General features: G+C 30.8%; 1 protein-coding gene across 1 annotated transcript in view; it reads left to right on the forward strand.

Annotated features, from left to right (window-relative positions):
• The first annotated feature begins 1,051 nt into the window (after positions 1-1,051).
• Positions 1,052-26,152, forward strand: part of LOC126887400 (F-box only protein 28) — a 70,417-nt gene continuing 45,316 nt past the window's right edge. The window contains exons 1-2 of the mRNA XM_050654907.1: positions 1,052-1,350; positions 22,638-22,943. Coding sequence (XP_050510864.1) covers positions 22,677-22,943 — 267 coding nt within the window. The 5' untranslated portion in view covers positions 1,052-1,350; positions 22,638-22,676. The remainder of the gene's footprint in view (positions 1,351-22,637; positions 22,944-26,152) is intronic.

Consider the following 26,152-nt stretch of genomic DNA (forward strand, 5'->3'; position numbering starts at 1 on the left):
CGTTTAACGAACACTTTCATGAGCACTTAAATATTAATATATTTCGGCAATTGATGAAATCCGATTGACATAATTAATGATATTATTTTTATAGTAAACAAAAACAAAGAAAAATATCTGACAAGTAATGACATTAACGTGGCGATGATGAAAAGTCACAATCTAATGTTTTGACAGTGCTTTTACGTCAGAAATTTTGACCTACGTAATCTTGCTTTTGTAGTAAAAATACTATATTTGATATTTAGCAAGCACTTGTTCAGTATTTGCTATATACTGCATATCTGGCGCCGCCTTTAGGTTCAATAATTTACTAACCCTGTATATATAATTATCTCCGCTACTGAACAAATTTTTGCGCTTGGGCATGCGCAATCAAGTTTTCTTTGTGCTTTTATGCCAATTGGCAATTCAAACACCTCATACAATTGAACGTATTGTTACGCCTATGTGATTTTAGCAAAATTTTATTTTCTAATTATTAATACAAAGACTTTGAATCAAACTGAAATTCCAAAATCTAAATATCTTTGCTTATTAACAGTAATGAAAATATATTTATTTTAAACTTTAGAGTGCTTTAGATCTAAAATTTCTTAGCGCGCATCATCCTTCCCAAACTTAAATTTTTTTCCCCAGATCCAAGGATTTTGTATGCACATGAAGGCGTGAAGGTAAAGATTTTTCTAGCTTAATTTGATGATAATTCCAAATATATGTTTTCAACCAATTTATTTTATAATTTTATTAAATTAATTTTAATTTGTTTTTTATTCAATAACTTTTGGCTCACTGAACACAGTAAGATATCTCAAATAAAGTTGGTATTAATTTTTGCAAAATGTATTAGGTAACTAAATATAAAAAGAATTCTACTTCTTTTTATTAACAAAATATTGATACAATATGAAATTTTTCAGGTATAAAATATTGAATGATGTTTTACTTTGTTATTGCAATAATTTTCTAAGATGTCGGACATTATGATAATAACAAAACGAGATTTTTTAGCAAAGACTTGGCAACATCGACGCGCACATCGTGAAACCACCACGCATGCGTGTACAATGATGGACAAAATAATTATCCGTTCATTCTTGCAATGAAAACTTCGTCGTTTGCTTCTTCGAAATTCGTTAATTTTGGTAATTTTTTTCATTATTAAACAATATTTCAACATTCTGTTCTATAATCTTCTATTTTAAATTACTCTAAAGACAATCGGAACGCAAGAAGTAATGAATTGAAAACTGTGGGATCCTAACTAAGTGCTGAACTTCATAACAGAAAATTCAGGAAAGTTCGTCGAAAAAATGTCTCACTCAAATAAACTTTAAAATGTGTTAATTGGTAAGTTCGATATTTTGATCACTATTTTAAAAGATATTTTTACGTAAACGTATATTGCTGAAAATGATTTATAACAATGAAATTTAGCAACAGTTTCGACAGAATTTATTATCTAATAAGTCCAATCTTTAATCTGAGAAAATACAAGGTCTTAATTTTCTTGATATTTTGTTAGGAAATAATTAGTATCTGCATTTCCCACTAACCCTATCTTAACAAAGACATTTTCAGCATTTTGCATTAATATTGATAAAAACTGTTATGTTTTTGTTGTCCTAGAATTATGTACAACAATTAGCAACCTACACGTTACTTATAAATTAATTATTAATAATATACTACTACTTGGAAAGATGATATCCGTGGTAAAAAGACATTGAAATTGTAGTTACTTTTTTTTAATATTTAAAATTATAACTATTATAATATGATTAAATAGGTTTTTGTAGAACACTTTTTATCTTGAATATTTATACATACATATTTATTTAGGTGCATAAATATGTAGTTGATTATAAATTATTTAACATTTGTTATGAAGATAATTTGCAATTTTCTGAATGATGAAACCTACTTGTTTTTTAGTTTTTACATCTAAAAAATTAAAATTTCATCATAATTGCTTTTAATCTTAATGCTACATTCAAAGGCAGAAGGGTCTAGTTTGTATAAATTCTTCTGGTTTTCATTTCTTTTTATTCTTCCTTTCTGTTGATTCTTCCCACTCTTTCTTCCTTTTCTCCCTCTTTATAAGCAATTCCGTTTGTTCATTGGCAGATTGATACCTCTATGGAAGGTTGTGGAAGGGTGTCAGTCCTTCTTTTGCACAGTTGTCTTATACTTCTACTGATTGGTGGTTTATCTTTTGCTATTTTGACCACACAGGTCTCTCCTATTCTGCTTATGTTTCTTTTTTCTATTTAGTGTCCATTTGTTTATACACTGCTTTTCAGATAAAACTATCTACCTTAAATAACTTTTGAACCATTGATTTTTAGAAAAAGTTCAAAGACGTTTCAAATAATTTTTGAAGGGGGAGACATTATGCCATATAAGCTTGCCAGGAAAGGCACTCTCTTACCCTTAGAATTATCCCTTAATTTTTTAAATTACTTCCACCTTTTTTATTTGATATTTGGATTCTTCTTTTTGTACTGGTTTCAAAAATGTATAACACATGATGCTTAAAGTGATTAGTGTATGAGAAAAATAAATACAAAAGCAAGAAAACTGGATTGAAAAAAATATGTTTCTTTACAATTTTATTACAAACATTTAGAATGAACATTTCCCTACCAAAAACTTTAACCAATAATTTTTCAAAATGTTAACAAGACTTTTTGCGTAATTACTGTTAACATATTTTGTAGTGAAATGTTCATTCTAAATGTTTGTAATAAAATCATAAAAAAAAGATTTTTTTCCATCTAGTTTTCTTGCTTTTGTATTTATTTTTCTTAAAAACTAATCACTTTAAACATCATGTGTTATACATTTTTGAAATCTGTACAAAGAGGAAAATCCAAATATTAAATAAAAAAAAGATGGAAGTAATTTAAAAAAATTAAGGGATGATACAGATGTGAGAGGGTGACTTTTCTGGCAAGCTTAAGTATGGCATAATGTCTCCCCCTTCAAATATTATTTGACATGTTTTTGCGCTTTTGTAAAAATCAATGATTCAAAAGTTATTTAAGATGGATAGTTTCATCTGAAAAGTACTGAATATGTAGGTTATATTTTACATTACAGTCTATGTAATCTAAAATACAGGGTAGCGAGAAAGCATGGAAACACAGTGATTTCTCGGAAACTGCTCTAACAATTTTTATAAATTTTGGTGGGTAGGTGTGTCCTAATGCAGCCAATATTTTAGTGGTAACTACATTGTTGTCAAATCTTTTGTTTTTCTGGAAATCTAATGAACTTTCTTATTTTAAATGGAACACCATGTATATTTTTTGCGTTTTGAAGTCCTTAAGAAATACTGATTATTTTTTATCTTATGTTCCCTATACCTAAATGCCATAATTTCGGAGTTATTGCTACATTTATTAAAAAAAAAAATTAACAATTTATAAAAATCAATTTTTTCGGCCCAGGTAGAGATTATTTTAGGTTCTTTGAATCATTGGGAGCAAAAAAGGTCTTTTGTAATTTTCCTTAAAAGTTAATCGTTTCCGAGATATAAACAACTTAAAACTGAAAAAAATCGAAAAATGACAATTTTCAAGGTTCAAAAACACAAGTAAAAAATCATTTTTAAAAATTAAGAAGTTCCTTAATTTACGCTCAAACCTTTTTCTATCAGATCCCGATAAGAATTTTTGGCATACAGTAGAACTCCGCAAATCCGAACTAATTGGGGGGGACAGCCTGTTCGGATTCCGAAAAGTTCGGATTATCCGAAAGTTAGCCTTAACTAGTAATTCAAAGCTTTCATTGTAATTTTGAGTAGCCAAACGTTCTCGCAAGAGTGTGGACAATATTTTTGGACTCAAGTTGACTACGAGAGAACCAAAGTAAGTTTGTGTTTAACCTTTATAAACCTATATATTAAAGTATAATATTTATTTTTAAGAAATTTTAAATGTCAAAGTCCTAGTAATCCTACATTGTCCATGTTTTTAAGTTTTTGTCTTGAATTTTTAAATTTTTTTTATTTTCCATTGGTTCGGATTTGCCGAAAGTTCGGATTCGCGGGGTTCGGATTTACGGGGTTCTACTGTACTTTATTCTGAAATATTGTTATTTTTTTAATTGTTAATAAAGTTCATATGAGAGGACGGGCTATCGGGCTACATTAACAACTAAAAAATAATGTTTTATAATAAAATTAGACCAAATCACTTAAAGACATCTGATAAAATAACACACACAGTTTCAAAAATAATATCTTTTACTTATGTTTTTGAACCCAGAAAATCGTCATTTTTCGATTTTTTTCAGTTTTAAATTATTTATAACTCGGAAACAATTAACTTTTTAGGAAAATTACAAAACACCTTTTTTGTTCCCAATGACACAAAGAACCTAAAATAATATCTACCCGGTCCAAAAAAAAAAAAAATTAATTTGTATAATTTGTTAAAAAATTTTTTTTTAATAAATGTAGCAATAACTCCTAAATTGTAGCATCTAGGTATAGGGAACATAACATGAAAAATAGTCAGTATGTTTTAAGGACTTCAAAACGCAAAAAATATACAGTGTGTTCTATTTAAAATAAGAAAGTTCATTAGATTTTGATTTTCAGAAAAACGGAAGATTTGACAACAATGTAATTACCACTATAATATCGGCTGTATTAGAATACCCTTACCTACCAAAATTTATAACAATCGTTTAAGCGGTTTCCGAGAAATTACCGTGTTTCCATACTTTCTCGCTACCCTGTATAATTTTAATCTACACAACAACATTTTTGTTTAATTCATTAATATTTTTTGTATTTTGACAACGACACCCGATTTGGGCATCGAAACGTTAATAAAATCTTTTTTTAGTAAAATTGAGGCTTATTTCCCATCAAAACTAGTTAATTGCAAAGATGCCATAAGAAAATAGCTTCAAAACAACAGGATATGTACTTTATGTACTTGATCTCTCACTTTGTGAAGGTCTTTATAGCTGGACAGTGTAATTCCAAGGTATTTTATTTACATTTCTTGCTCAATACTAAGGCCATTAATTTCTATTTTACATCTGATAATTGGTTCTTTGCTGATCACTATTGTTTTAGTTTTCCAAGATGACAACATTAAATCATTGGATTAACAAGGGTCTACACAACCTACCTATATATTTGTCTAAATGGCGCTACATAATTTGTAGCGATATCCCATAAGCACAATGGAAATACGAATGCAAAGATTGCATTTATCTCAAAACTTCATTTTTATAGTTAGGCCACTGTTGCTCTGAGCGCCTCAATTATTTTGCTCTTGTGTTAAATCTTTCGATAAGTCTTTGCAGATTATCTTCATCTCAGCTATCAATATTGTGTCATCTGTGTAACAAAGTATTTTTCCTTCTTTGTTTCCTATTCTGTGTGCTCTTCCTTTGTTGGCACTTTCGATGATTTCATCCATGATATAATTGAAGAGCATAGGACTCAATGAGTCCCCCTGTGTTATTCCGTTGCCTATATCTAAGAAAATTAAATTAGTTAAGAAAATAAAATTTAGCAACAGTTTCGACAGAATTTATTATCTCATAAGTCTAATCATTTATCTGAAAAAATACAAGATCTCAATTTTCTTAATATTTCGTTAGGAAATTAGTATCTGCATTTGCCATTAACTGTATCTTAACAAAGACATTTTCAGCATTTTGCATGAATATTGATAAAAACTGTTATGTTTTTGTTGTCCTTGAATTATGTATAACAATTAGCAACCTAAACGTTACTTATACATTATTATTAATAATACACTACTACTTGGAAGGATGGTAGTATCTGTAGTAAAAAGACATTGAAATTGTAGATCCTTTTTTTTAATATTTAGAATTATAATTATTATTATATGATTAAATATTGAATTATAAATTGAATTATAAATCCTGAAAAAAATGTTCTTTTTTTGATTTTGGAATTCTTAATACCTATAAGTTGGATTTTTTACATATTATTATATTATATAGATATGCTGTTTACTTAGTTTTAAGTTTAAATTCCAAATAATTTTGATTTCTCGAATGTGTTTTTTTTTTGTTACGTTTGTTTATAAGTAATCTATATTTATTTAGGATTTTTCTATAGACACACACAGATGTTTTCACATCTAGGTGTCTCTCTGTATATTATATTATATGTACTTAAAAATGTAAATTTTGGCTAATAAATTGAAATTGAATTGAAATTGAAAATTGAAAATAGGTTTTTGTAGAACACTTTTTATCTTAAACATTTATACATACATATTTATTTAGGTGCATAAATAAATGTAGTTGATTATTAATTATTTAACATTTCATAATGTAGATAATATGCAATTTTCTGAATGATGAAACCTACTTGTTTTTAAAATTTCATAATAATTGCTTTCAATCTTAATGCTACATTCAAAGGCAGAAGAGTCTAGTTTGTGTAAATTCTTCTGGTTTTCATTTCTTTTTATTGTTCCTTTCTGTCGATTCTTCTCACTATTTCTTCTTTTTCTCCCTCTTTATAAGCAATTCTGTTTGTTCATTGGCAGATTGATACCTCTATGGAAGGTTGCCACTCCTTTTGCACAGTTGTCTTATACTTCTGCTGGTTGGTGATTTATCTCTTGCTATTTTGATCACACATGTGTCTCTCCCATTCTGAGTATGTGGCTATTACATTCCTTTTTTCTGTGTCTGTTTGTTTATACAGTGATTTTCAGATAAAACTATCCACCTTAAAAAACTTTTGAAATATTGATTTTTAGAAAAAGTGCAAAAGCATGTCAAATAATATTTGAAGGGGGAAACATGCCATATTTAAGCTTTCTGGGAAAGGCCTCTCTTACCCCTAGACTCATTTCTTATTTTTTTTTAAATTACTTCCACCTTTGTTATTTGATATTTGGATTCCCCTCTTTGTACTGATTTCAAAAATGTATAAGGAACACTTGATGCTTAAAGTGATTAGTTTATGAGAAAAATAAATACAAAAGCAAGAAAACTGAATTGAAAAAAAAAACTACCAAAAACTTTACCAATAATTTATTCAAAATGTTAACAAAAGTATTTTTGAATAATTATTGTTAAAATTTTTGGTAGTGAAATGTTCATTCTAAATGTTTGTAATAAAATTATAAAAAAACTATTTTTTTTTTCAATCCAGATTTCTTGCTTTTGTAGATATTTATTTTTCTCATAAACTAATCACTTTAAACATCATGTGTTATGCATTTTTGAAATCTGCACAAAGAGGAGAATCCAAATATCAAATAAAAAAGGTGGAAGCTGTTTAAAAAAATCAAGGGATGATACTGGGGTGAGAGGGTGCCTTTCCCGGCAAGCTTAAATATGGCATAATGTCTCCCACTTCAAATATTATTTGACATGTTTTTGCGCTTTTCTAAAAATCAATGATTCAAAAGTTATTTAGGTGGATAGTTTTATCTGAAAAGCACTGTAGGTATATGATTAAATAGGTTTTTGTAGAACGGTTTTTAGCCTGAACATTTTTAACATTTCTATAGATATCTATTTAGGTGCATAAATACATATATGTAGTTGATTATAAATTATTTGACATTTCATAATGAATATAAGATGCAATTTTCTGAATGATAAAACTTATTATTTATCTTTTAGTTTTTAAAATTTTACATCTAAAAAATTGCTTTCAATCTTAATGCTACAGTCATGGGCAGAATAGTCTAGTTTGTATAAATTCATCTGGTTTTTATTTCTTTTTATTCTTCCTTTCTTTGGATTCTTCTACCTTTTTCTTCTTTTTCTCCCTCTTTATAAGCAATTCTGCTTGTTCATTGGCAGATTGACACCTCTATGGAAGGTTGTCATTCTGCTTATGTGCTATTCCATTCATAGGCGTAATCAGGGGGGTTTTGGGGACCCCCCATTTGGATGTACTTTGAGCTTTATACGCATAACACCATTACTATTCCATACCCCCCAGAGACCATCAAGTAGTTGTAATCCCCCCACCCCTTAGGATCATCCTGGTTACACCTCTGATTCCATTCTTTTTTCTATTTAGGGTCCATTGATTTTTATATGTTACATTTTACATTACAGTCTATTTGCTTTATGTACTTGATCTCTCACTGCTTTTTCAAGGTCTCCGTAGCTGGACAATGTAATTCCAAGGTATTTTATTTCCATTACTTGTTCAATACTGATCCCATTAATTTCTATTTTACAGCTGATTGGTTCTTTGCTGATTACTATTATGTTAGTTTTTCAAGATGAGATTGTCATAATAAATTATTTTGCTCTTATCTTAAATTTTTGGATAAGTATTTTTACTTCTTTGTTTCCTATTCTGATTCCTCTTCCTTTGTTGGCACTTTTGATGATTTCAACCATGATATAATTGAAGAGCATAGGACTCAATAAGTCCTCCTGTGTTATTCCGCTGCCTATATCTATAGGTTCTGTAAGTTGCTGAACATCATAACAAGGGCGGAGCCAGGGAGGGGGCCATGGCCCCCTCCGAAAATTAAAAAATATATAAATTTAAATATTTGTAGTTCAAATGTTTTTAATTTCAAACACATATATATTATGTATATATGTTTTCTGGACTAGAAGTAACAGAAGCTTCAAGAATGACATAGAATGTTTTATAAATCAAAATGTTGATAATTTTACAAAGTGCCAATTGTTAGAACGACCTTGACAGCCATCAAAATCGTATCAATTTCCATATTCTATACACACAAAGAATAAAAAAGAAATGAAGCGTTATTTGGGTCACTAGCACTTAGAACAAAGGAGTTGGTTAGTATTTTCGCACAGTCAAAAGGAATTGTTTTACAAGTATTGCGTTTTATTTTTCTAATGTAAAATATGGTCACAATAAAGGGATGACAGCCCAAAGCCTTGTCACGAAACTTTTAACATCTATCACCAAACTCATGAGCAAAGACTCATGAGCCATACAAACCCATGAAAAAACATCATACCACAAGGAGTGCGTTCAGGTTGAGCTGGATTTTCTACAAAGTCATCGCAACCCTTCAAAAGTCAGTCATTAACCAGATAGACTCTCAGAGGTCTAAACAGATACAAAAAAAAAATAAAGAAAGACTACGACCAATAGTAGGGTCTATAGTGTTCTTATCTTAGGTCGACAAAATATTCCTCTAAGAGACCATCGTGATGATGGCCTTCTGCTTCTGGACGAAGATGCTGGACCTAGCAATGAGGGGAATTGTTAAGGTTTAAAATCGCATCAGGAGATAAGACTCTTAAATTACACCTATCCACAGCATCTTCCTGAGCAACATACATTAGTAGAACCAGTCAAAATCAATTAATAACATGTTGTGGTGAAGAAATATTTGAACAAATAATGAATCAGGTTCAAAGTGCAAATCATTACTCTGTGTGTCATATTTGACGAAACGACCGACGCCGACGTATCCCATGTGGAACAGCTTTCTCTAAATTTGAGATACATACACAATAACAACATTCGTGAAGACTTTGTCAAGTTCATTGACGCTTATGAGAACCTAAAAATAATTAGAGAAAATCAAGAAAGAGGGAAAGAACAATGCCTGACCGGAGAAGCATTGGGAAAAATAGTATTAAACTTGTTAAAAGAACTGCACTGGATCCGAAGAAATGTGTAGGAATCGGTACTAGGGCAGGAATTGTGAATTTTAAGGCACCTCTCACACATGGTAAAAGTGGGTGAAAAGTGCCTTAAAACTCACCATTTTAACCCTAATTTTTAAAAATTACCCCCCGTACCTACGGTACCTCTCCCCAAAAAAAGTTCATGGCCCCTCCCGAAAATCGGTCCTGGATCCGCCCTTGCATCATAACAAAAAATTAAGAAAAGTTTGTCGAAAAAATGTGTCACTCAAATAAACTTTAAAATGTGTTAATTTAATTGGTAAGTTCGTTATGTCGACCTTTATTTCAAAAGTTATTTTTTCTTTTCTTATTACAGTAGAGCGTCGATTATCCGAACTAATTGGGGGGCATGGGTGTTCAGAAAACCGATTTGTTCGGATAATCAAACTATATTGATATATATTGTTATGATCTGCTTTCTCTTACTTTTATAATAATTAGTATTTATTTAATTAATTAGTCAATTGTCGCAAATCATAAATAAAATTTAAGAAAAATCTCAGGGTGCCTTTTTATCATAAAAAAAAATAACTAAATTATCTAAGGTTATATTTATCCTTTCTCGTGGTTTCAGTATTTCTTAGTTGATCCTTATCGGGATAAAATAGGAAAAGGAAATAAATAGAAATACCATAAATAAGCACATACAAATATCTTTTATTATCAAAAGCAATACTCTGAAAATTTATCAATTAAATCCTGTGGGCATAACTGTCCCAATGAAACTCTTACAAACAAATATTTATCGGTTTGTTCTTGATAACATTGATAAAACAAACTAAACAAACAAATTTAGGTATTCGCAAAACTACTTATACTTCCTATTATTTTTGAAATATTGGAATCTTAGCTCATATGCTTTTACTCAAAAAAAAATTAACTTCTGAACATAAAGAAAATTTATCACATAAATGATTGACTGACCTTTTGATTCACACACAATGATGTCTCCTCTTGACCCAAACAGCTCTTCCTTGTTGATTATGTTAGGCTACCCGTCAAAGCCCTCTCCGTTCTCAGCATCAATCCAGCAGCATACCAGCAACTAATTCTCCAAAACACGAACCAGGCCTCTTTTGACCAGTACTCGTTAACAAAACTCCAAAATTCTCTCATCTCTTTCTCACAATAATATTCTCTCCCTTGGACTTTACAGAATCAAAGAGGTATTGGTATTTCTTCTCAATTTGATCTGTCTCTCGTTCCACTTTTCAGCTACACTCTCCACTATCTAACAACCACTGGTACTTGCTTCTGAACTATTCACGAAAACTTTGACTGCTCTTCCGCGATGCCGGTCACATACTAATCTCCTTTTCCAAACGATCTGAACATTCAACCTTCTCTCATCCCCATTCCAAATTTTCATTCGAAAAACCCATGCATCCTTCCAAACAAATACTTCTACTCATGATAATTACTTTTCGGGAATTCTACAAATTTACTTGGGGCTTAAACAAAGAGGCTTAAAATTCCAACTTTCTCTACCTTATTTTTCTAAATATAATAATTACCTGTGGCTTTTGGCCTCGCTCGTAACAAAGCAACCGTTTTAAAATTATAATCCCGAAATAAATTGTCTATTCATATCACTTTATTTACTAATGTCTTTAATTCTTCAGGGAAAAACTCATTAAGGATAAACCCACTGCTTAAAAGCTAACTTCTAATAAATAGTTACAAATCAATATACAGGGTGTATCAAATTTATGTGCCCGCGTTATATTAAAAAAAATAAAATTTTTATTCTATCTTTGATTGACAAAATGATACACAATAATATAATGTTGTTCTGAAGCTATTTCCTTGTGGCATTTTTATGATTAATTATTTATATGGGAAATAAGCCACAATTAAAATGAAAAAAATAATTTTATTAACGTTTCGACGCCCAAATCGGGTGCCGTTGTCAAAATACAAAATACAAAATACTACTAATGGAAACAAAAATGTTGTTGCTTAGTAAAAAAAAAATTCTTCTAATAATTTATTTAATTTGACTCATTTATATCGGCAATTCAGATACATATGATACATTTTAAAGTAGAAGACTTTAAAATGATATTGCCAATATTTATGAGTTGCGTTCCTGGGACGACTTTACTGAAAGATAGTTCATTCGATTACATGAAATCAACCCCAACTCAAGAATATCCGTCACAAAAAAAATCATAGCATGTGATCTGTCTTTAAAAAGACAACCACATGCAACGGTGACATTAAAATTCTAGTGTTAGAGATCTCATAGTAAATTTATTATTTATTGTATATATATATTATAAATATTATAAACATTCTGAATAACATGATACATTCCTGAATATTATAAACGATCAAGAAGAGACAATAAAATTTACAATGGAAAAGGAATATAATAACACCCTGCCCTTCCTCGATGTTTTAGTCTCAAAGAAGGATACTGGATATGAGACTCAAGTGTATAGAAAACCAACACATACCAACAGATATCTCAATTACAAATCAAATCACAACATCAGCGTTAAAAAGGGAATCATAAAATCCTTATATGATAGAGCCAAAATTACTTGTTCTAACGAAAATTCATTTTTAGAAGAAAAACAATTCTTAACATCTGTTTTATTAAAAAATGATTATCCTTTATCGTTTATAAATAAGGAATTGTCAAGATTGGATCGAATGGAACAGAACAACATAGAACGGGATCCTACAACATTCACAAGAAATAATACGAGGAAAATATCAATACCATAGATAAAAGGACTATCCGAGAAACTTAAAACAATAGGAAATAAATTCAACATTTCAACAACATTCAAAACAAACAACACATTGATATCTATTCTATCTAAGACTAAACCTAACAATGAACAAGAAAGGACAAAGAATTGTATTTATAAAATACCTTGTGAATGCGAGCAGTTTTATATAGGTGAAACATCAAGACCATTAAACGTTAGAATAAGTGAACATCAATCTTATATTAAAAATAGAGAGTTTGATAGATCTCAAATATGTCAACACGCATGGGATAATGAACATAGAGTTCAGTGGAGAGATTCAAGTATAGTCCTGAAAGAAACAGATAGTAAAAAGAGAAAAATCAAAGAAGCGGCTCTAATTATGCTAAACGAAACCAATTGTGTCGCAAATTCCTCGGTGGAATGCAGTAGGATGTGGATACCCATACTGAAAGAGGAAGTCAATAGAAAGAAAATACCACAATTAATAAGTCAATAGTCGAGTTAGTACATATTTTATATTTTAGTATTACTTATATATCCATATATTATTGATATTATTTATAATTTAAACAAAATTATAGTAAAGTCAGAATTTGGTATTAATTTTGAGAGTAATTTAAATGTAAGACCAAATACTTACGATGTCGGGATAGTATTACGAGGTTTTTCCTGGTTTTCCCTCGTGATTTACTATGAGATCTCTAACACTAGAATTTTAATGTCACCGTTGCATGTATTATTTAAAGACAGATCACATGCTATGATTTTTTTTGTGACGGATATTCTTGAGTTGGGGTTGATTTCATGTAATCGAATGAACTATCTTTCAGTAAAGTCGTCCCAGGAACGCAACTCATAAATATTGGCAATATCATTTTAAAGTCTTCTACTTTAAAATGTATCATATGTATCTGAATTGTCGATATAAATGAGTCAAATTAAATAAATTATTAGAAGAATTTTTTTTTTACTAAGCAACAACATTTTTGTTTCCATTAGTAGTATTTTGTATTTTTACAACGGCACCCGATTTGGGCGTCGAAACGTTAATAAAATTATTTTTTTCATTTTAATTGTGGCTATTTCCCATATAAATAATTAACAATAATATAAATAAATAAAATAAGATATAGTCATACATTACATACATATATAGTCATAACAATGATTCTTTAAAGTACGCAGAGTCATATTATGATTTTAAAAACGGTGATTACATCGATGTGAACTTTTTCTTGTCGGAAATAAATTGGTAGTCACTAAAGGCTTTGAATATTGAGGACGCTGTGTCTAAATTTTACGATATTATCAATCATGCAATAAATTCTTATGTTCCTCAAAAAGTATGTAAGACAAGTACATTTCCAGTTTGGTTTAGCCCAGAGTTAAAACGATTAATAATAGAAAAGAAAAAATATCATAAAAGGTATAAGATGTTCAACAATTATGATGATTTTATTATTTTTTTATAAGTTAAGATCTGAATGTAGTAGACTAAGTAAAGATTGTTATAATTTATATGTTAGAGATTCTGAATTTAGAATTAATAGTGACTCACGCACTTTTTGGAAATATATAAACACTCGCAAGAAAAATTATGAGGTACCTTGCCATTTATATTTAGGAAATGATCATAGTAGTCCTGGGGAGGAGGCTGTGAATTTATTCGCCAAATTTTTTCTACGGTGGTCACTGACCACACTACCCCCCACAATATCAATTTGAAAATGCTGGTAACATGAGTTCATGCTCTTTTAACATTAATACTATTTTTGAGAGTATTCACAATTTGTCTCCTAAACTAAATTTTGGCCCTGATGACATTCCTAACTATCTATTAAAACAATGTATTTGTACTGTATCTAAGCCATCGTATATACTCTTTAATAAATCTTTGCAAGAAGGGGTTTTCCCTGATTGCTGGAAACGTAGTTACGTAAAACCTATATTTAAATCTGGTTCAAAGTCAAATGTTGAAAACTACAGAGCAGTTTGTACTTTATCAGCAATTCCAAAATTATTAGATTATTTAGTTACTAAGCAGCTTACTTGTGAATTCAGTAGTATTCTGGTGAAAGAACAGCACGGTTTTGTACAGGGTAGATCTACAGTAACTAATTTACTTCTTTATCAGAATGACATTGTTATTGCTTTGGAAAACAAGTTACAAGTAGATTCCACCTATACTGACTTTTCTAAAGCATTCGATAAGGTCAATCATAATATCTTACTTGCGATACTTACAGCATATATGGTATTTCTGGAAGTATCTTTGATTGGATGCAAAGTTACCTGACTAATCGAAGTTTAAGTGTAAAAATAGGATGTTGTCTTTCTAATGCTTTTACAGCTACATCTGGAGTACCGCAAGGTTCCCACTGTGGCCCCCTTCTATTTAATTTGTTCTTGAATGATGTTCACTCTATTTTTAAGGAAGTTAATTTTTTAATGTTTGCTGATGATGTTAAAATATATAAGACTGTCAAAAATGAGGATAACATTTCTCAGCTTCAATCACAAGTAAATGATTTTTATGAGTGGTGTGGTAGAAATGATATTGAACTTAATATTAATAAATGCTTTTTAATAACTTTTGCTAGATCCCATTCGCCTATTCACCATCAATATTTTATTAATAATATGTACTCCTGTCACACGTGTGAATGAAATTCGGGATTTAGGTATAATATTTGATTGTAAATTAACATTTTACTCTCACATTGACCATACTGTTTCGAAGGCATTTAAGATGTTGGTTTTTGTATTACGTTCATCAAAAGATTTGTCAATTCACACAATAAAAATCTTATATTGCAGTATCGTGAGATCAATTATTGAATATGGTTCTATCGTCTGGTCACCTAGTTATGCATATCAAATTCTAAATATTGAAAAGGTTCAAAACAAATTTTTACGTTTTGCAGCTTTTAAGATGGGTTTAACAGTTAGAAATTATACTTATGACAATATATTAATGAAATTAAATTTACAAACTCTTGAACGCAGAAAAGTCATGTTGGATATTTGTTATCTTCGCAAATTATCTCTGGTGTTATTAACTCCGAAGAATTGATAAGTCTTGTGTGCTTTAATTTACCTGCTAGATTGACACGAAATCAACAAATATTCAATGAACAACGGCATACTACAAATTATGGTCAATAATATGCACCAATTAGTAGATTGACCCTGTATGGAAACAAGTTTAGTCATCTAATAGATCTGTTTGGTTCTTCAATTTCCTCTATTAAACAAGAACTTGAGCGTCTTGAATTTTGATTTTAAAAAAGAAAAAAATTAAATAGATTTAACTGTTGTAATTGATTCAGTTGTTTTCATCATTTGAAAATAATTTATATTCGTTTTTATTTTTTATGTTTGTGTTTTATAGTTGTAGTTTTACGTGTATCTAGAGTATCTAATTTTTATATTTTCATTATTATGACGAAAGCTCTGCTTTATTGTATTTTGTATGTATTAGGTTTATCCCGTTAATAAATAAAAAATAAAAAACATATTTATCCACAAGTGAATAAAAGCCATATTTATATTTAGTCCGTCCGCTATAACTTTTCCCATGCGGTGTGCGATTCATTTTCAATCAAATTAAGTCAAAACAGAAAGTAAAACGTACGCCGATGTGTGTAGTATATAGTACAGGGGTGGCCAAACTGTGGCTCGCGAGCCGCATGTGGCTCTTTGAAGGATCATTTGTGGCTCTCAATAAATATGGCCGAATTACTTTTAATTTTTATATTTCAAAATATCGTAAATTAGACAAGGAGACAATTAAAATATGTAATAAGTAAAAAAATATCATCTGAGCTGACAGGGATATTTGCGAATCTAGGATTCAAAAATAGAGAGAGGTGTTTTCACAACTCGAGGAAGAAACAGGTAGTCTGGGCCTTCGAATAAATGAAGAGAGGATGAAATACATGCTATAAAAAAGTAGTAACCAAAAATCCAAGACCAAGAGTTAGGCACAACATAACTATTAATGACCACAACTTCGAAGTAGTCTTCTTCTTTAGGTGCCGTGTCTGTATTCAGACGTTGGCCGTCATTATGTTTACAATTTGTTTTGTTTCGAAGTAGTAACAGTTTAAATATTTAGGGGCGATAATCACAGATGACAACCACATATAAAAAGAGGTCTCAGCAAGGATAGCTGCTTGGAATAAATTTAAACTCCCTGTCATCATTATTAAGATCTAAGCTTCTAATAATACAATCTAAATTAAGACTGTACATGCCAATTATTCGCCCTGTTGTTACATATGGAAGTTAAACATGGATTCTACATCAGCGGGAAATAAATAAGCTGCTCGTATTTGAAACGAAAGTTCTTAGAATGATATTTGGCCGTCAAAGAGATGAATTGACAGGAGAGTGGAGAAGGCGCAGCAAAGCAGAATTGGTGACTGTGTATGGTACTGAAAACATCGTCGAACATATAAAAGTTAAGATAAGATGGGCAGGTCATGTGGTAAGATAAGGCGAAGACAGAGTGTTAAAGGCAGTGTTTCTTGAGAGACCGTAGAAGATCAGTAGGTCGTCCTGGAAAAAGATGGAAAAGATAATGTGACAGGAAAAATTAAATACATACCTTTTTTACACTTTTTAAATAATTGTTTAATTGCGGCTCGCGAAAAATTTAAAATTTTGAAAATTGGCTCGGAATATCAAGGGGCTTGGCCACCCCTGGTATATAGTATACAGTATACAAAATGTATATACACATCGACGTTCGTTTCAATTTATGCTTTGACTTAATTTTATTGAAAATGAATCGTACCGCATGGGAAAAGTTATAGCGGACGGACTATACCTACATATTTATTTATATCTTGATAATGACAAATAGCAATTAAACAAAAAAGTGCAGTCTTTGTAACAACATTTTTTAGATACAATATTGAAGGAAATTGAAGATATTTTAAGCGTTAATTACTAACGCTTGTTCGATACTCAGGTGCAGGGCGCGGGTGTCGGGTGTTCGGATAACCGGTCGTTCGGTTGATCAACGTTCGGATAATCGACGCTCTACTGTATATGATCAAATAGGTTTTTGTAGAACACTTTTTATCCTGAACATTTATTACATTATATACACCGGAAAACAAAACTCCGGGTATATAAAACAATAATCAGGCCCATAGTAAGTTATGGCTGCGAAACATGGGTGGTGACACAGAAATCTGCCAATGCATTAGATGTGTTTGAAAGAAAAGTATTACGTAGGATACTGGGCCCAATAAGTGAAAATAACAACTGGCGAATTAGGTATAATAGAGAAATATATGAGCAATATAGCGAACCAACTCTAACACAACACACTAAACTGCAGAGATTACGTTGGGCAGGGCACGTGGTCCGCATGCATGAGAATAGAATCCCCAGAAAATTGCTGAATGCAAGAATGCAGGGAAGAAGACCTGTTGGAAGACCTAAAAAGAGATGGGAAGACGAAGTCGATGAGGATGCCAGGAACTTCCTGGGAACGCGTTCATGGAAAAGAACAGCGGTAAATCGAAATGATTGGAGAAGCTTATTGAAGGAGGCCAAGGCTCGATTTGGGCTGTAGTGCCATTGGATGGATGGAGAACACTTTTTATCCTGAACATTTATACATACATATTTATTTAGGTGCATCAATATGTAGTTAATAATAAATTATTTATCATACAGAAGTAAAAACTTCGTTTGTACAATGGTATAAAAGTCTATTAAAAAACTATTAAAAGGTCATCCAAAAGGATTCGCAAAACGTTTTCGATCTAGATCAGATCATCTTCAGTGCGTTCTGCTTAGTACATGAAACTAGCAACCTTATAAACTTGGTAACATCGAGAAATATGCTTTACATGGTAATAATGTGATATTTGTAGCGACTCAACTATTTAATAACTAATAACTATTTAGTTATTATTTTTTTTGCCAATTTTACCAAATTGACAAAATTACTTACTAAAATCACTAGCCAGTTGTGTCTGAGTTTAGCGAACCGACTATACCTATTTATTTAGTTGCATAAATAATATGTAGTTGATTATAAATTATTATTTAACATTTCATAATGAAGATAATATGCAATTTTCTGAATGATCAAACTTCCTTGTTTTTTAGTTTTTACGTCTAAAACATTAAAATTTCATCATAATTGCTTTCAATCCTAATGCTACATTCAAGGGCAGAAGAGTCTAGTTTGTATAAATTCTTCTGGTTTTGATTTCTTTTTATTCTTCCTTTCTTTTGATTCTTCTCAATATTTCTTTCCTTTTTCTCCCTCTTTATAAGCAAGTCTGTTTGTTCATTGGCGGATTGATACCTCTATGGAAGATTGTCACTCCTTCTTTTGCACAGTTGTGTTATACTTCGGCTGATTGGTGTTTTATCTCTTGCTATTTTGATCACACAGGTCTCTCCCATTCTGCTTATGAGGCTGTTTCGCTCTTTTTTTTTTTCTATTTAGTGTCCATTCATTTATATATGTTACATTTTACATCACAGTCAATTTGCAAAATCCACAAGGAAATAAAAGAATTTTTCCTGTAGCCTGTATACCGTCAATCACAAAAATTTATTGAGAAATCGCTTTTTTAGTGTTACAACAGTTGTTGATATGTCCAAATTATTCACACAATTGTTTAGTAACCTTATTTTAAGTTGAGAAAACTGTTTACAGCTGGGATTTGCTATGTGTAACATAATAAATATTATGTTCCATATAGGACAGTCAATGATGGTATTTGGCTCCGAATTCCATCCTACTACATCGATTTACTTGATATTTTCATAGTAAGTAGTGAATAGCTCAAGAAACATAGTCTACCCTATATACTATGGCGCTTTTTATCGTGGGGGCGGTTCCCACCCCTTGAAGGGGGTGGAAGTGGCTAGAAAACCTAATTCTGAGCAAAAACTGTATAATTTTTTTTAAAACTCAATCCTTTTTGAGTTATTCGTGGTTGAAAATTAGCCATTTTCATTGAAAAATTACACCTTTCCGGAACGTTTTTTGCGAATACATACCTTAAAAACTGTGCATCTAACTAAAAAAAACTATATAATAAAACATTTTTGTATCCTATAAAAAAGCAAAGGGATCTTCTAGTTATAATATAAAAAGAATTATGGTAGGTGAAAAGAGTTTGTTCCTTTGGTGCATGCTCAAATCGGTGTATTCAACTTGAAATATCAGAAAAACGGTCGATTTTAGGTGTATAATGACCAATACCTTCTGTAATACTTGAAAAGACCTTCAAAATGAGCAATGTAAATGTCAGTTACATTCAAACTAAGCGAAATATGCTGCAAAAAATTGATGACTAATGTATTTTAAGAAATAAGAAGTATTTTTAGCCCCTCATCCACCAGAATTTAAATACATCGTTTTCCTTCTACAATACCTTTTACTATAGTGTTATTTCTATGTTCAAAAATCTGGACGGGTTTAAAATGAACGGTTTTTGAAAAAAAATAAGATCAAATTATAGAGCGCATTTTTAAATTTTATTAAAAATCTTCCTTTATCTCCATGTAACTCGAAAATGATAAGAGATACGAAAAACAGATACCAAACAAAATGTAGGGTTTTTTTAGATAAACATTTTGTTTTTGTTTTTCATTACTGCATCTCTTATTATTTTCAAGTTACATGGAGAAAAATGAAGATTTTTAAGAAAATTTAAAAATGCACTCTATGCTTTGGTCTTATTTTTTTCAAAAACGATTCATTTTAAATCCGTCCAACTTTTTGAACATAGAAATAACACTATAATAAAGGGTATTGTAGAAGGAAAACGGTGCATTTAAATTTTGGTGGATGAAGGGTTAAATATAGGTACTTCTGATTTTTTCTTAAAATACATTTGTCATCAATTTTTTCGCAGCATATCTCGTTTAGTTTGAACGTAATCGACATATAATATTGCTCATTTTCAAGATCGGTAAACTGTTCGAAACAGTGTTATGTTTCAATGAAAATGGCCAATTTTCAACCACGACTAACTCGAAAAGTATCTAGTATTCAAAAAAATATATATATAGAACAGTTTTTGCTTATAATTAGGTGCTTTAGCTACTTTTGTGGTTATTTTAACCAAAACATTTTCCACCCCCGAGAAAGGGTGAGAGTGGGAACCGCCCCCAAGATAAAAGCGCATATCGGCATAGGGTAGACTTTAAACTAGGAGATAAGTAGAGGCTATTCCCAAAATATCATTAAAATACATGCAGTAGGATAGAATTCGGAGGTAATATCCTATAGTCTAAGAGCTAGTGAACCCTCTGACTAACGGTCTTCCAGCAAGGCTAGAAATTTGTATAGTGATAATTCATAGCACACCAAGACTAAAAACCATGACCTGGCAGGCATCAGCCCTGCACGTGTATCTACCAGGTCAATCGAAAAGTCCATAGTTTAGGGGTAAAAAAACTTTCCCCTGTAAGATTTCAATTTAAGTATGTGTTTGAGTAAGTCATTTAGAAGAAACGTGTACAATGACAGGCAATTCTGAACAGCATAAGACCTTGCCAGGCGAGGGGAAAGATTAGGGGTTTTTCCTAAAATTATTTTTTTTTGCATTGAACAAATTTTTTTTGAATAATTCCAAATACAAAGAGGTCTTTAGTGATTTTTCTCTTAGGTTAATAGTTTTTGTTATATAAGCGATTAAAAATTTTGAAAATTGTGAAATCTGCCATTTTTAACCCTAAATCGGACATTTAACTAAAAATTTCAATGTTGCCAGGGTAGGTAGATATTCTTTAAACATTGATTGATGAAATCCCGAAGAGTTTTTTGCAATACAATATCGGAAACCCCTTTGTTTTTTAATTGCTAATCAAGCGGGCGCGACACTCTAGTATGGGGACGTTTGAGTTGGCATAAATTCATTATCTCGAGAATGGGCAAATTTGAAAAGAAATCCTCAGACAGGTCGATTTTTATTTTTAAATTAGAACTTTTTGGCATATATATAATACTAGTGACGTCATCCATCTGGGCGTGATATGTAATCGATGATTTTTGTAAATGAGAGTAGGGGTTGTGTGATAGCTCATTTGAAAGGTTATTTAATTCTCTATTCAGTGATATAAACATTAACATAATTATTTATACAGCGTGTACAAAATTTTTTTTTATAAATTAACTTTGATTAAATTTGACAAAAAGAAGAAAACATTTTTTTGTACACACTACAAATAATTATGTTAATGTTTATATTACTGAATAGAGAATTAAATAAACTTTCAAATGAGCTATCACACAACCCTTACTCTCATTTAAAAAAATCATCGATTACGTCATCACGCCCAGATGGATGACGTCACTAGTATTATATACCTATATGTCAAAAAGTCCTAATTTAAAAATAAAAATTGACCTGTCTGAGGATTTCTCTTCAAATTTGCCCATTCTCGAGATAATGAATTTATGCCAACTCAAACATCCTCACTTATACTACAGTGTCGCGCCCGCTTGATTAGCAATTAAAAACAAAGGTGTTTCCGATATTGTATTGCAAAAAACTCTTCGGGATTTCATCAATCAGTGTTTAAAAAGTATCTACCTACCTTGGCAACATTGAAATTTTTAGGTAAATGTCCGATTTAGGGTTAAAAATGGCCGATTTTGCAATTTTCAAAATTTTTAATCGCTTATATAACAAAAACTATTAACCTCAGAGAAGAATCACTAAAGACCTTTTCTGTTTGGAATGATTCAAAAAACCTAAAAAAAATTTTGTTCGATGCAAAAAAATAATTTTAGGAAAAACCCCTAATCTTTCCCCTCGCTTGGCAAGGTCTTATGCTGTTCAGAATCGCCTGTCATTGTACACATTTCTTCTAAATGACTTACTCAAACACATACTTAAATTTAAACCTTACAGGATAAAGTTTATTTTCCCCTAAACTATGCACTTTTCGATTCACCTGGTAGATACACGTGCAGGGCTGATGCCTGCCAGGTCATGGTTTTTAGCCTTGGTGTGCTATGAATTATTACTAGAAAAATTTCTAGCCTTACAGGAAGACCGTTAGTCGGAGGGTTCATTAGCTCTTAAGCTACTATTCTTGCTCTCATTGACTGGCGTAATATTAAAAATTAATAGGCTTGATTGACATCATTGACTGACTTATCAATACCAATATAAAAGAAATATAACTGACAGTACATTTTTTCCTTTACAAAGTAGATACTTTTTGTATGTTATCCTTTGTGAACACATATTAATAAACTTTTAATTGTTTCAGATTGCATAACAAATTTGAAGTTATCAAAAGTCTAGAACAATGGTTTCTACAAGGCAAATGACAATAGGGAACAATGGGACTGGTGATGGAAGCCAGTCTCCCAGTGAAGGGCCTGCAAAATTCACTAGAAACAGTACCAGTACCACAACTACTGTTACTGCGGGGTGCAGTAGTACTGTGCAATATAGCAGGGCTCCTACATTACCAGTGCAATCAAAATTTATTAACATTCTTGACTTACCCCAAGAAGTCTTAGAGAAGATATTTAGCTACTTAAAATTTAAGAATATATGCCAGCTAAGACTGGTAAGTATGATTTTATCATATAGTATGTTTTAAGGTATGTTTCTACTTTGAAAACAATAATCTATCAAATGTAATCGTTTCTTTTTCATTGCAGTACTTACACATTCAGACTTGTTTATAGTCCCCAGTACACGGTTTTTTTAAATGACTACAAAAATGAAGCAAACTTAATAATGACAGTTATTATTTTCCCCCATAACTCTGAAAATATCGACAGTACGAAAAAAATTGTAATGAAAAAAATTATAGAAAATCACATTTTCAACAATTTTAGTTTTCATACTTTTTGTCGAGAAGTTGAAAATGGCGGAGATATTGAGCAAAAATGGTTCCCGTTTAAAATCAAAATGACGGCTAACGCAACGGCGGAATTCAGTTGAGATTTTAAATTTACACTACTATTATTGACCCTCCCTAAAATTTGAAAATAAAATTTGGGGCAGCTCGGCATGCAAGGTTAGGCCTCTTCTTTGTCTAACCCGACTGGACTACAGATAGATGATAAATGGCAGGTAGCAGAAGAAGCATCGGAAGAAGACGAATTTCATGGGAGAACCTGAGAGAATGGTTTGGATGCAGCTCAAAACAACTATTTAGAGCTACTGCCTCAAAAATTAAAATAGCTATGATGATTGCCAACCTCCGTAGCGGATTTGACACCGGAAGAAGACTGGACTATCCCTGCTATCTTTGTTATCTACCACATACGGAAATTGTTGTAAGGAAAAAAGTTGGGTGTTTCGTCAAAATGAAGCTACTCACGAAAAATTAGCTTGTTATTAGTAGTAAATGGTGAAAATAGGCATGGGATCCCTGTCTACAGGGTGATTGATTAGTGGGGTAAAGCTTAATAGATCCGCTATAGTAACAGATAGCAATAAAAGTTAACAAAAATTTTAGCCACCTTTGAGCTTCACATTACAAAATTAGTTAGAATGTTACAGGGTGTTCGATAACACAGTGGCAGACCAAACTTGTTTTTTTAAATGGAACACCCTATATTTTATTTTAAATTCATAATCCTGTTAACTTCTCCATCACAAAATATAAAGGTTTGTTATGTTATATAGGGTATTTACAAAGCTATAACCAATTTTATATGAAAATCGTAACAAGTTCAACTCCCTGTATAAATAAAAATAAGCAAAACATCAATGGTTTATTTTAAATGGAACACCCTGTAGTTTATATCACTATTGAAAAGTGCCATTACCGTACTCTAATTTTTAGATAACATTCCCTGTCTAAATTTATTAGTTTTCGAGATATTTTCATTTTTCAATGGACCAGTAGAGTGGCCACCCAAATCACCAGAATTTAATAAACTGGACTGATTTTTTGGGGTTACGTTAATAATTAAGTTTATAAAATACCTCCAACAACAAGGGATGAGATGAAAAATAGAATACAAAGTGTATTTCGATGTATTAATTTACAAATGCTTCGTAGAGTAAGTAGCTCATTCAATGATCGGTTTTAGGTGCGCATAAATGTGTTAGGAGGTAATTTTGAACACCTTATGTAATTAAATATTAAAAATATTTTATTAAAAGTAGCTTCTAATTTTTTCAAACATGTTTTTTTGCAAAATGTATTACTGATAAATTATTTTTCGTTCTTTATTTGTTACATTGTTACATTTACATACAAAAGTAGTGTTTAATAGGGAACTTGCACATTTTTTTTATTAGATAATAATGTTCAGTTTTGTTTAAAAATGAGATTTCCAAAATTTCACGCTTCAAAAACTCGTAATAACTTAGAAATACATATTTAAAGTCTTCAGCGGTATAAAATAGTTCAAACGGCACGTGACGTCACATAGTTTTGCATTAGTTTTTATTATGGTTATATTTCGCTGTGTCTAGGTACACGCTAACGTGTACGCAAATAAAAAAGTTAGGTAGACGCGAATTAAACTTCATCAAGCCAGTGACGTCATTATTTAGCTTGCGCAGTTACTATATATTTTGGTACATGCTATTTTCATATGTTTAGTGTTTGTTTGATGGAAACATATTTGTTAAGGGAAGGGAAGCAGAACTATTCAGATGTTTCAAACTTAATTGTAATAAATCAATGTGTATACCTATATAAAAATATATATTTAGGTTAGCAAAATAATTATATGTATTTAGTTGACATGACATGTAGGTACAAAATATTGTTAAAATAATTTTTATACATACAGTAGAACCCCGCAAATCCGAACTAATTGGGGGGACAGCCTGTTCGGATTCCAAAAAGTTCGGATTATCCGAAAGTTAGCCTTAACTAGTAGTTCAAAGCTTTCATTGTGATTTTGAGTAGCCAAACGTTCTCGCAAAAGTATGGACAATATTTTTGGACTCAAGTTGACTACGAGAGAACCAAAGTAAGTTTGTGTTTAACCTTTATAAACACTTTATAAACCTATATATTAAAGTATAATATTTATTTTTAAGAAATCTTAAATGTCAAAGTCCTAGTAATCCTACATTGTCCAATTTTCTGGCTTTACTCTGTATAATAAACATGTTTTTAAGTTTTTGTCTTTGAATTTTTAAATTTTTTTTACTTTCCGTTGGTTCGGATTTGCCGAAAGTTCGGATTCGCGGGGTTCGGATTTACGGGGTTCTACTGTAAGTGAATTATTATAATCAACTATTCTAAATGCAAAATAAGCCACAATTTAACTAAAAAAATTATTTTATTAACGTTTAGACGTCCAAATCGGATGTCATTGTCAAAATACAAAAATTAGTCAGATTAAATAAATTATTGGAAAAATTTTTTTACTAAGCAACAACATTTTTGTTTAATTTAATAATATTTTGTATTTTGACAACGACATCCGGTTTAGAAGTCGAAACGTTAATAAAATCAATTTTTTAGTTAAATTGTGGCTTAGTTCCCATTTAGAATAGTTGATTACAAAAATGCCACAAGGATAATAGCTTCAAAACAAGTTAATTATTATTGTGAAAGCTTTAGGTCTTCCTTTTATTTTAATCTTTTACGGTAATACTATTTCATTTATAACAAAAAAATATATATATTAATTTATAGTCTCTTATCTTTTGCGTACTGTTTTAAAATGTTCTTAAACTCATTAAAAGAACTAAATAATTGTCCGCACTCCGTAGTTAATTTAAAAACAAACACTAAACAAATAAAAAATAAGAAATCACTGACACTCACGTTAGCGTATACCTAGACACAACCTTATA

The sequence above is a fragment of the Diabrotica virgifera genome, chromosome 6 (genome assembly GCF_917563875.1).
Source record: "Diabrotica virgifera virgifera chromosome 6, PGI_DIABVI_V3a".
Classification (NCBI taxonomy): Eukaryota; Metazoa; Arthropoda; class Insecta; order Coleoptera; family Chrysomelidae; genus Diabrotica; species Diabrotica virgifera.